This window comes from Rhipicephalus sanguineus, chromosome 6 (genome assembly GCF_013339695.2).
Source record: "Rhipicephalus sanguineus isolate Rsan-2018 chromosome 6, BIME_Rsan_1.4, whole genome shotgun sequence".
Taxonomy (NCBI): Eukaryota; Metazoa; Arthropoda; class Arachnida; order Ixodida; family Ixodidae; genus Rhipicephalus; species Rhipicephalus sanguineus.
The window spans coordinates 134,926,078-134,938,976 of record NC_051181.1 but is presented as its reverse complement, the minus strand read 5'-3'; the positions used below and the strand labels follow the sequence as shown (position 1 = coordinate 134,938,976).

Below are 12,899 nucleotides of genomic sequence, written 5' to 3'. Positions count from 1 at the left end.
CCGTTTTTCAATTCAATTCAATTCAATTTTTATTCAACATCTGACAGATGTTTGGTGCACGGACAAAAAGCCTGAAAAGGCTTGACTAGATCCGTGCACCAGACTATGGCATACAGTGGTGGGAAATTACAACAACAATAGAGGTAGAAAGGAACGCGTAAAGGAAAAAAACAAACACAAAGGAAGTACGTAAAGGCATCAATAAAGGAAAAACCATACATACACATCAGAACTACAAGAACTTTTCAATATTACAATTCTTAGTAACTTGATATATTTAATCGGTACATATCAAAACTACTGGAAATTCGCTAAATTTCAAATCAAGGTAACAAACATATGTAGTACATTGGACAAAAAGAAACAATCACAGTTGTACATACATATTGCGTAACTCATTCAAAGTCATTAAAGCTACGTCCGTACCATCTCTGGCAAGTTCATTTAGTAATGTAGGTAATGTGCACCTGAGCATTTGCTTTCCATAAGTCGTGCGGCATTTTCGAATTTCCGTATCTAACAACTATTCTAACGGCGTCGCGATAGACACATACGCACGAAAACGGTTGGGTCGGTTCATTCGACGTTTCTTGACCTTATCAATTCGCGTGGCGAAATACAAAAATAAGGAATTTTTTTCAATAGCCCAGGGTGGCCGCAACCACGTGTCTAGTGTAAAATCGTCTATATATTACGTATGGACCTTCGGCTGGAGGCAATTACCGAATCGCCCTGCATTATACCCATCGCGATGACTGAAAAAAAAAAAAAAAAAATCCGTATGCCGCGTTTTCTGCGGCGTGTATGCCATCACGCTTCGAGGCTTCTTCGTGGTTATATATATAGTGCGTATAACAAACAGCTTCATCGGCCATGGAAGAAAGGCGATTTCGTGGAGGCCCTCTCGCGAGGGAAGGCATATGTTGCTGAGAACAATGCGCTGTTTCTCAGCTCGTTCGGGGCATCCATGTTTTTGCGCAAGAAACGCGCAATTGGACAGGCGGTCGGAAACGCTTTCCTGGGCAAGCGACCTTGGAGATGCGCTTCACACATGCCGCGTATAGAGCTTCTTGTTTTCGAAAAGGGGCAAAAAATGTCGTCTCTCTAATACCAGTTTGTAGCGCTGTTGGTGCTTTTGAAGACTATACACACCTGAACGAAACATTATGATTAACACCTTTTTCGTTTATGTGTGCGCGTGACTGTACGTATTTTTTGTGTGTGTAAATGTGATCATTATGTTAATGTATACCATATATATATAGTCAACACCAGACACCCGGAGTGCAAGCCAGCCTATTGACCAGGCTAAGATTTCCTGGATAATCATTAATATTTTGGGGGATTTTACGTCCCAAAACCGTGATGTATCTATGCGGGACGCCGTAGTGGAGGCCTCCGGAAATTTCGACCACTTGGGGTTATTTAACGTGCCCTTGAATCCAAGTACACGGGCCTCTATAGCATTTCGCTTTCATCGAAATGCGGCCCCTGAGGCCGGGGATTCGATCCCGTGACCTTCGGGTCAGCGGTCGAGCACCATAACCACTAGACCACTGTGGCCGATGTGGGGTAATGATTTAAAGTTGTTATCTATCTACACCAAGCTGCATGAGGCTACAAATGGAAATCCGAAACAAGTTTCTCGAACGTAACAACTCCTAGTTGACGAAAAATTCGTCCTTACGCAAAGAACACCCGTGTTCTTAGATTTAGGCGCACGTTGAAGAACCTCAGGTGGTCTAATTGCGCAGTTCCCCTGTACCGCATGCCTGATAATCGTATCACGGCTTTCGCTAGTAAAACTGCAGCAATCATTATTATTATTATTATTATTATTATTATTATTATTATTATTATTATTATTATTATTATTATTATTATTATTATTATTATTATTATTGTTATTATTATTAAAGATTTGTCCTTGTGGGCTTCTGCAAAAGAGATGTGCCGAGGTCTATTTTCGGTGGCAGGGCTCCTTGTGTAGCCTCTTATATACAAGTGCAGCAAATGCTATAGAGGCCCGTGTGCTTAGATTTATATAGGTGCCCGTGAAAGAACCCCAGGTGGTCGAAATTTCCGAAGCCCTCCACTATACGGCGTCTCTCGTAATCATACCGTGTTTTTGGGACGTAAAACGCCGACAATTAATATTACTACTAACTTACCAGCGCAGCGCTCGAAAGTCGCTGAAGCGCATCTATATAACGTTGTTTTTATCTCATCCAGTTGCCCTTTCCGTACGCACTTATTTATGCCCCTATGTTATATTCGCACATCCGCAAGGCTCGTTGTGGTTTTCCCGACGCCGCGCTGCAATTGATCCGGATGACGTATTCGATGCGCCTAGCTCATACGTGTTCCCCATTGTACGCATTGTATTCACGTATACTCCGTCTCTTCGCGCGTAGTTTCGCAATGAACTGCGTACTTTGGAGCTGCAATAACCGCCCGTGCGGAATTTGCATTGCGGTCTCGTATGGAACGGTTGCGTTGGCTGCGATTTTCTCGTTTGTAAGCACCGAGTATAGCGGAACGCTAAGATATTGTTGGTGTATGCGCTCTGTCCGTGCTTTCTGAGTTCGCGTAAGTGCTCCAACAAAATAAAACAAGCTAGGAAACGGTTCTCGTGATGCCTTTTCGTGTTTCAACGCATTAATGTTTCAATAATACAACAACGACACAGGACCGTAGCCAGGGGGGGGGGGTACCCTAGCCCACCCCCCTCCTCCGAAATTTTGATGAAGGGGGTGTTTTACCGAAAATAAATAATGAAAAAGGTGTTCTTCTCGAATAGTCCAGGCCTTCTGCAAGTGAACCCCCCCCCCCCCCCCCCGGAAAAAAATTCCAAAATTCCTGCATGGCTACGGGCCTACAACGACAACACTGAAATAATAATTTGGCAGGTCGCTGTGGCTTTGCACTCTGTCGATCCGCGTTATTATTGCATTCGTGTCCATATCACATGACCGATTTCTTACGCAAGAAATTTAAATTTCAGCGCGTCCAAGTATAGAAAAATCGCACGTGTACGAACGGGACCGACTTGCGACGACGCACCGCCCGAAATCGTAAGAAAAATTGTTCGCACCGCGCGTGGAACGACCTAACGTAACATTCACGTGACGTCAGTGTATACGCCATTTTGTTGTACCATTCGTAGTTTCCACTGTGCTTCTGGTACAATCGGTACAATCGACTGAGAAAGAGGCTTTCGCCTTCGAGTCGTCTTAGGCGAATGCTTGAGACTTCTTCTGACCGAATTAAACTAGTAGGTGCCGCATATTTCACTCTTATGCTACGAGCACTCACTAATAATGCTGGCTAACTGTTGGATGTGGCCAGTGGATGTGGCGTTGGCTATTTACCGTTAAAATTAAATAGCAATATCGCCGTCATTCAATGTATGTGCAATGATTGAGGTGCATAGCTTTTTGCCCCCTTTAATGTTGACTTCTGTTATCGACCAATCCCGCTCTTATTCGTTTGGATGCTTTCTTTCTTTCTTTCTTTTGAGAAGCTTTATTTTTGCCGGTGTCGACCAGGCCTAAAAGCGTGCGGACTATGGTGCGGGAAACGCGGTCTCCCTCCACACGCTCACCTGTGCAGACGCACAGCTCGCCCCCACATGCGCGTCTTCGCCGTTTTCGTCCTCTGGATGTCAGCGCAAGAATACAAAAAGAACGCGGTCGCGTCTGGTCCCGTCCGTTGACGCCGCGAAGCTCACTGCAGCAGCAGCAGCAGCAGCAGCAGCAGCAGGCGCAGTAGCAGCAGGTGTTGCGCTAGCGCCAGCCGCGACTCGCGTCAGCTCAACGGGCTCGCCCAATTATACTACGCGATGCGCGCCTCCTGTGTGCGCGGAGCGTAAAGGGCGTCAGTCGGTTTCGCCAACGCACTGTACAGCTGGAATCTCAGCCCCTCTTTGGTATGGCTCACACCGAAGGCGCACAAGAAAGCGCAGGTGTTGGAGCGTAAGTGCACGCGAGCTGAATTGACTACTTGCCCATCAGAAAACACCCGTACATAATTAAGTGGCTGAATGAGTAACACGTATTGTATAGCGGAATACCGTATCTGTTCGCGATCATGATAGATAGATAGATAGATAGATAGATAGATAGATAGATAGATAGATAGATAGATAGATAGATAGATAGATAGATAGATAGATAGATAGATAGATAGATAGATAGATAGATTAGTGTAGCCAGAAATGTTTTCAGGGGGGGGGTGTTAATACCCCAATCATCCCCCTTGGCTGCGCCACTGGATAGATATGTATCTTTGGCGTAGCCAGGGGGGTATACCAACTAGCCCGTCTTTTGCCGCTTGTTCATTATCGAAGCGGTCGACTACATTTGCATGCGCAGGGTTCACCATCGGGGGGGGGGGGGGGGGCTACCCCCGACCCCCTCGTGCGCACGCCTGCTGTGTAGTTGATGGCCTAGTCGTGTCTACGGAATCATATCCACTACGTAAATGTTGTGCATTTTAATTTTCTTCCCGAAGACTATTGCTATGCAAGGGTCATACGTTTATAGCCCATTAAGGTCGTACCTCGGGTGCTCAACGCTGGTGGCGAGCCTTCTCCGCAGAGTTGCGGCCATTCTCCTTCTTGGCACGACACGAAAAAAGCACGCTTGCGTAACCTTGAACGTCGACGACAAAGCGGTCCCCGCGGAGTATTTTAGTGCTCCCCTAGAGAATGTCTGGGAAAGACTTGTCATGGCGGGGGTTAAAAACGTGCTCCTCCAGGAGTCGGCTCGGAAATAACGCGCGCGTTGTCGTCAACTCCCTCCCTCATGTGACCTCCTCGAGTGACTGCATGTGGTCGAGGAAACGAGGTCTTTCTTTCTTTTGCCACTTTCGAACAGGAACCGTTTTGCTGCGCAGTAGATATTTAACGGTGTATGACTGCCACAAGCGCGCGCACGGTTCTCCATTAAGCCGAGGGGGGGGGGGGGGGGGGGGCAAGGTTTCACCGCAGAAGAAAGCGTTGACCGTATTTCTTCTTTCCTTTTAATAATATACATATAACGAAATTTATGACAACAATTAGCGTACCTTGCACTGGAGGCACAATGCTAAAGAGAGCGAGCGCAGCTGATGTGCGCTCATGTCGTTGCCGTTCACTGCACCGTAGGGGCCTCAGTGGGAGGGGGTAGCATTGCTTCCCCTAAAGGAGAACCTTGCGCGCGCCTGTGCGTTGTAGAAAGCGTTAATAAATTAATAGTTGGAGTTCAACGTCCTAAAACCGCGCTATGATTATGACGGACGCCGTAGTACACGGGCCTGAAGTTTTTTAATTCGCCTCCACCGGGAATGCGGCCGCCGCGGCCAGAATTCGATCCCGCGACCTTTGTGAGTCGGCAGTCGAGCACCATAACCACTAGACCATCGTGACGCATAGAGTTTCATACAATACCCTAGAGAGGAAACTGGCGCTGCGATCGTTCAACCACCATGGGAATGATGGGAAGTACAGGCTTCGGATTGGATAGCGTTAGCTAGCGAACTGTCTACGGATCTTTTTCTACAGTTTCAGTTTCGTTCTTCGTGAGGCGTGGGTAGTGGGGTGCGTTTCAAAGCATTCAAGCAGCGCCTTTGTTGTTCAAAGAGGCTGAATACCGCTAGACCTCTTGGTTTGCTGCGACGCTGCAGCTTTACAGGTTGTATTGACAGTTTTAGCAAAGCGTCATGCACTCACCGCTGCGTACAGATGTAGCGTCCCATGTCAGTGCAGCAAACTGCATCGAGTTCACGTTTGTTTGATAAGCGCGTCTTACCAAAACTCGTTCAAATCAGCTGCAAAACGACGGCGAAGCTAAGTAGACGCAGCGTCGCGCTCCTCTGACTCGACTTCACAACAAAACGAAAGATGCGTTGGAGGCAGACCGCTTGAACAGACGCACCTGGCATCGCAGCACACGATACGTTAAGTGTTTCTCACTCAATACAGTACTGTTATTTCCATAAATAGATAATGCGTACTTTCGAGGGAAAAACAAGCGTGTTTCTTTTCAAGTGTTGTACAAAAATAATTCATTATTTGGTGATGCCAAATCTGGAACACAGTTGCAGAGTAATGCATACCCTGGTGGTTGAATTTGTTCAGGTTTCAGTTCCATCTCACGGTCAAGCAAACTTTTTGCAATAAGTTTTACATACAAAAGGATTAAGCAAGTTTTAATTGGAATTAACTTCATATCACTTTGTTTTACACTCGGCAAACAAGCGTCGCGAATCTCAAGAACCTAATCCATCCGAAGCAAATCCGAAGCCTGTACTTCCCATCATTCCCATGGTGGTTGAAGCGCGTCTCAAGGAGCCCGCGTAGACACTAGCGCCAGATTCCCCTCTAGGTATTATTGTAAGAAACTCTATGATCGTGACGGGTTGTGGAAGGCGTGGGCGTTTATTTGTGTATGCTTCATGGTACACGCAGCGTCGATGTATGGATCGCTTAATTCACGCCGTAATTAAGGGAGCGCAATGCACTTTATGGTGCAACGTGGCGCAGAAAAAGCGAAAATGCTGAGTCACGTCCGTCCTTCTTTGTCAGCAGCCATCACGACACATATGTTGCAACATGCATATGTATATGTGAGAAAGTGAAAGCGCGCGCGATGTTTCAACTTCGCTAATGGAAAGGGCTCGGAAAGAAAGACGCTGCGTAGTGGACCCTGCGCGTCGGCTGGTGTTTTCTTTGTTTTCTCTTGCTTTTGATTTCGTCTCGCGCCTTCGTTGGTTGACGGGAAGTGTCGAGCCGCGGGTGGCGGAAGCGCGCGCTTCCGGCGGACGTTGACGCTTTCGTTTCCGCGTGCGCGTGCTGCTATGTTGGCTATGTCTCTTGCGTCGCGCGCAGTTTTGTTTTCTTTCGTCACTCGAGGAGATCCAGTTCTTCGTGACATTTTCTCTCGTCTTTACAACAACGCGGCTTCGTAACTTAGCCGCCGACCGCAACGCTAACCCTTTTCTGTCGAGAGCACGCGGGTGGTGGTGGTGGTGTCCGCAGCGTCCCTAGTCCGCGCCGACGGGCAATGCTACGCCGATGGCCCTCCGTGCGATCCGTTTACGGTTCCACACTAAGCCTGTTCGAGGACTCGTCCAAGTACCGCGTGAGTTTGAGCGACGTCGCGGGTTCGCTTCCGAGATGGCGCGTGCGCATGTCCCTCTCAAGACGTCTTCAGGTTTGTCTGTCTCGGGCGTCCTTGTAAAAGTAGATCTGTGCAATGGCTTCTCTTCAAGCTCTCGCGCCTGCGTGCCTTGGTGATCCTGTGTTGTGCATTCACTGCGTCGTAGGTCTGCGTCTACATTCTTGAGGGAAGGTGGGAAGTGGAAATGATAGTCCATTTGGTTTCCGCGTGTCCCAAAATACAATTCATGTTCTTTCTGCAGTTGGGTCGAAGTGGTGCCAACTTTTGTTTGAGCTGAATTTTCGGGGCAGGAACCTGTACAGTAGCTTTCCTGGACATGCATTAGGGAGGGGATGTTTGCTGTGACTTTGTCCAAAATAGATTGAAGAATGGGTCCCACACAACATGTGCATGTTTGGGCTAGTCGGTAATCCATTGATACTTCTTTAGCGCAAACTTCAAAGACAAGGGACGAAATAATTGCAACGCACACAAGCAAAAATTCTTAATGTCTCCCTTGCTCAATCAGAGGGGAGAGGGACATATTTAGTTAGCTCGTGTGTGTACGTGTGCGTGCGTGTGTGTGTGTGTGTGTGTGTGTGTGTGTGTGTGTGTGTGTGTGTGTGTGTGTGTGTGTGTGTGTGCGCGCGCGCGTGTGTCATGTCCCCCCTTTTGCCACTACAAAGAATTCTACCTAATATTCACACCAGTTAAACTGTGAAATGTTGAAGGCGTGTAGCTTCTGAGACATTGAAATGTGAATGTAGTTTCCGAGGCCTAGAAAGTAGCTTGTTATAAATTGTGTAATAGGATGCGGGCAGCATCTCCAGAGCGATTTACAAGGCGATGCACATGACGTTGACGGGATCCTCGCAGGAGGAGATCGTGACAGCCTATTTAATTTGCACATTGCTCAATATTTGTTTGGATCATCATTCGTTTTTAGCTGTTCAAAATTTAACCATGACAATAATCTAATTGCAGCCATATACATAAAACAGAAACAGACAAAATAAAGCGTGAGGCTAGCAATTAAAATTTAAAGGAAATATAAATTGCTAAAACAACCTGTTTTTGTTAGTAAAATGGTCGCTGCTGCCTTTCGTTCTAATGTCATGAAGCGAAATGTCAACGCGTCTCACTTGCCCTTCTTCTAATCTGCAGATGAGCGATGGGCGGCGAAGTCAAGTGGTCCTCCTGGATGAGCGTCGCCTCGACATTCTCATTCAGGTATGGTACACATGGCACATTTTTTAAAAGTGAAACCCTGTTCACCTTTTTCCTGAAGTTTGACGTTCGTTTCCATGTGGGATATGTTTGTGGATTTATTAGACAACTCCTTGCCCACTCTTGGCCAGTCTCTCAGAGCAGATGCGGGCCACTGCGACACCATATATTAGGAAGCCTTAAGTATATTGATAGGTGTTTCATACCTGTTTATGCACACACACCTCATCAACATCCTTGAAGTATCATGCATCACCTTCGTCGTAATGATGCAGACAGCTAACAGCTTAAGGCAGTGAGGCTGTGCTTGCATCATCTACTACTGCTGCTTACCTCACCAGCTGAAACTAGTTCTGTCTCATTTAGATACTAACATTGCGCTTGATTTGAATGTTTTCTTTTTGTTTAATTTGCAATGCTTTTTTGTTGTTGTGTTATCCTGGAATCAATATGGCTAAGCCATCTATGGACAGAGTGTCAGTCTAAATTTCCATTTTCATTAGCTGTCGCCAGTAAACTAATATGCCTGTGTGTTTACTCACATGTGACAGTGACGGAGGGTAGTAATTAGAAAAGAGTCATCACCACAAATCTCTGTTGGGTTAGTTATTCTTGGGAAAAGGAAAATGAGAGATACAAAGCACTTTCTTTTTGCTTGCTTTCTAATCTCCTTTTGTAATACTGCTGTACTTATAAGTCATTTAATTAAATAACGAAGTGTGTAGATAACAGATGCTGCAGAAGATGAAATTGATTGCACCGCAATTAAAGCTCTATGAATTTAACATATACTGTCAGCAACTGACTGAGAGTGAAGGATCCTCCTCCATTGCATGCTGACCAGCTCTCCTAAATCTTCCACTTTATTTCTAAATAGTGAACTGTGTTTCAATTTTTCTGATATTGTGTCTGTTGTAATCAAAATAGGCTATACAACTGACAACAGCTATCCTTCGAGCTATTTCTACCGTGCCGTTTTGTTTTCCCTCGTTAGCCTACAAAAATGTAAGAGCTTACAGTTTTCTCTCATTATTTAGAAGCGTGTGCTTGCTGTCAGCCTTCCACTACTGTAAGACACTTACTTTTGGTCATTAGCAAACGGTTAACATTTCCGTGGCAAATGTTAACTTTCTTTTCAGAGGGCTAGCAGTGTCGCTAGACCTGGCAGTTATCTAATTAAAAAAAAAATTCTTACTTTCTGTTCACAGCCAAGGCTGTATGCCTGCGACCTCCTTGATATGGTGGCCTCCCACTTCAACCTCAAGGAGAAGGAGTACTTTGGCCTGGCATTTCTCGATGAAACGTTAGTACTTGCAAGTTGTCTGAGACACAAACGTAACATATGCAAGATATTTTTAAATTGTTATTTATATGCTGCCTACAAAGAATCACATATTACACTAAAAAGCTCTATTGAAATGAAGTCTATGCTATCTCAAACACAAACTAGAATTTGCAGTTCTGATTTTAGTTTTTTCTTTTTTTTTGGTTTTGGAGTTTGCCCACAGTGCAGTGCATTTGTTGCATCACAGGAAACTGCAAACTGTCACCTTTGTGTTTTCGTCTAATATTTTCCAGTGCTAGCAACCTTTGGAGAAATTATCAATTTATTTTGTGCTTATGTTAACTGAGAATAAGATGCTAATAAATAAATGTTGCTTAGGTTCAAAACGGTCTAACTTTGGTGTGGTCATGTTATGCTATGGCCTTCAGGAAGCTTCTGTGGGATGTTTGATTAATGAAAAGCACAAAAAAAATATGCATTTATTATTTTACCAATTTCTGGCACCCTGAAAGTGGTATGGCTCTTAGATAATGTGTCAACGAAAACTTGCATTAGGCATTAGTTCATGTGTAATGTGCATGTGCTTTGAACCTTGTGTTGTATATTTTCTTGTTAGTGATGAGCCCCTTGCGTTTCAGGGGCCACTACCATTGGCTGCAGCTCGACAAGCGGGTTCTCGAGCATGACCTGCCCAAGAAGTCGTCTCAGGGTTCCTTGGTGCTATACTTTCTGGTCAAGTAAGCATGGAAATCATTCACGCCTGTTACTCTTCCAACTGCTTGTCCATGTATGAATAGGTGTGCGCAGGGTTCCCCATTAGAAGGGGGGGGGGGTCAAAGTTTCATCCCCCCCCTTTTTTGGTCAAGTCCGAAAGACAACATGCCACACAATGGATGAAAAAATGAAAATGAAGCTATGATGGCTTCCCAGGAGTAAAGATGAGAAGCAGACAGTTCTTGGAATGCAACATCAGGGGCCTTCAGCTGCCTTTATTGTCAAAACATGTGTGGCCATAACCCTGCTCTTTAAACAATGATGGGACGGGTTTGACTGAGTAACAGTATGAGGCAGACTTTGCACAACCTCCCAAAAAGAACTCACTTGTGTGCTTGTATTGCTCAATTTTAGCAGATGCTCCTATTGTATTTTTGCCCCTGGTGTATTATTGTGAATTAGAAGATCACCCAGCTGTGGTACAACACTGCACAGCAGTTACAATGCCATTGAAGATGTGCTTTTCACAGTTAAAAAAGAAAGAATGCTGATCACTTTCAGCTGCTTTTTGTAGCTGCCAGTCATTTCAACCATCAATTTGGGATGACACTGTTTTACCGTGTAGCACTGAGTTATCAACATGGCACTCCAAAAAAATGAGTGCCTTTTCTCCGATGTGACGGTAAATTATGCATGTGATGTTAAATTGTGCAAGTCTGACCTAGTGATCAGTTCACTGTAGTTTTGCGTGGAGTTTTGCTCAATTAGTCATCGTGCACTGACAGACACTGTGCTTCATTTCATAATCTCTGGGTGCTGTATTTTATAAAGGAAAGGTCAATTTTTTTTTTCTGCTGTATTAATACATTACTGCTGTTTGAATTGGCAAGAATTGTGGGTTAATGGTGTGTTTCCATTTTCTAGGTATTATGTGGAAAGCATTTCTTTGCTGAAAGATAGCGCCACTGTAGAAGCATTTTACCTTCAGTGCAAATCGCTCATTGCCAAGGTAAGTTCGACGAAACTCACTCTCTCTACTCAAGGGCCTACCTAGTTCAGCTGCTAAGTTGTATCTTTCTTAATCAGGGTGCATTGGAAGCGGACTCCGAAACAGTGTTTCAACTTGCTGCTCTAGTCCTTCAAGCAACATACGGGAACTATGTTGAGTAAGTGGTGCCCTTTTCTTTTATTGTTTAACCACAGTTTTAAGGTTCATTATTTGAGAAAGTGCTTACCGCTGTCTTTTTCCTCTTACCTCCTTATTTTTTCATCTTATTTTCATCATACATCAAGTTTTCTGGTGGTCTAGAATGAAACTTTTGGTCTGAACTAGGCTACAAACCACCTTGCTTGTGAATAGGCTCTGGCATGCACTGCCAAGAGGAAGGTAATGGGTTCAATTCCAGCTGGCTGCTGCAGCCATATTTCAATGGGGGCAATAGCAAAATGTGCTTATGCGTACTTAAATGAGATATAGGTGCATGCTCATAGGCGTGCGCAGGGTTCCCCATCAGGGGGGGGGGGGGCGAAGATTCATCGCAGCGCCCCCCCCCAACCCTACTAAGTCAATGTATGGGGCAGATTTTTTGTCCCCCCCCCCTCTTAGGTGACTAGGAGGGTCAATGTGGCAGATTTTGCGCCCCTCCTCTTAGGTTATTAGGGGAGGGGGGCCCCTTGCCCCCCCTGCGCACGCCTATGTGCATGCTAAAGAGCCTCAGGTGATAAAAATTAGTACTTCTCCTCTGCGACATGCCTTGTGATCGCATCGTGGTTTTGAGATGTAAAAGTCTAAACTTCATATTTTTTAAAAACTTGAATTTACTACTTGTTCCTGATATTGTCACCCTTTGCACGCTAACTTTGCAGTGATCAAACAACAAAAACTCACCTCAAGAAGCTTCCAGTTCTTCCTACCAGCACACTCAAAGCACATCCGTCCATCTCCTACTGGTAAGACTTCAAGCAGAATTTTTTTGGGTGTTCTTGAAGTAAATGTGCCCATAAGCGGCATGTTGCTTAAGTAGAAACTGTACGTCATGCAATGTTGCAGTACTGTTTCATGTTCCTTTCTTGCATTTGATTTCTCAGTGAAGGCAAAGTCATTGAACATTACCAGGAACTGGCAGGGCGCTCAAGAGGTTCAGCCATCATTGCGTGAGTTGCGTTTGCAGTGATATATCTTACAGCGCATTCATATGGGAAACAAGGGCATATGTCGGTTCTTGAAAGGGACTTCCAATCACCTAGTGGAGTGTAGTCAGCTGTCAAGTAGTAGTATGTGCTCTTTAAGTGCTAATTGCAACAAAATTTTATATCAACTCATGAGTCTAGATTAAAATAGCGCGAATACAGGGCAGACCTTTTGCAAAATTTTGTGCAAGCAATTTTTGAAAGTGAGTCCATCCTAACAGTCCGGAAATATGGCTATTTCTCGTATCAATATTCACAAGAACTTTCCCGTTACTGCATGCTGGAAAGGACACAGATCGCGGGTGTTCCATCTTACGATTGTTTGGGAAAGAGAACCATTAGCT

General features: G+C 45.0%; 1 protein-coding gene across 5 annotated transcripts in view; it reads left to right on the top strand.

Annotated features, from left to right (window-relative positions):
* Positions 1-12,899, top strand: part of LOC119396492 (uncharacterized) — a 95,581-nt gene that overhangs the window by 67,613 nt on the left and 15,069 nt on the right. For 3 of the 5 annotated variants that reach the window (XR_005184453.2, XR_005184451.2, XM_049417121.1), the window contains exons 2-8: positions 8,304-8,369; positions 9,575-9,669; positions 10,290-10,388; positions 11,290-11,374; positions 11,452-11,531; positions 12,232-12,315; positions 12,454-12,519. Coding sequence is in view for 1 of the 5 variants with exons in the window: in XM_049417121.1 (XP_049273078.1) it covers positions 8,304-8,369; positions 9,575-9,669; positions 10,290-10,388; positions 11,290-11,374; positions 11,452-11,531; positions 12,232-12,315; positions 12,454-12,519 (575 nt within the window). In the remaining 4 variants the exon portion in view is untranslated. Of the gene's footprint in view, positions 1-7,028; positions 7,194-8,303; positions 8,370-9,574; positions 9,670-10,289; positions 10,389-11,289; positions 11,375-11,451; positions 11,532-12,231; positions 12,316-12,453; positions 12,520-12,899 lie in introns of those variants that run through there. The other 2 variants (XR_005184450.2, XR_005184448.2) reach the window with 1 other exon arrangement.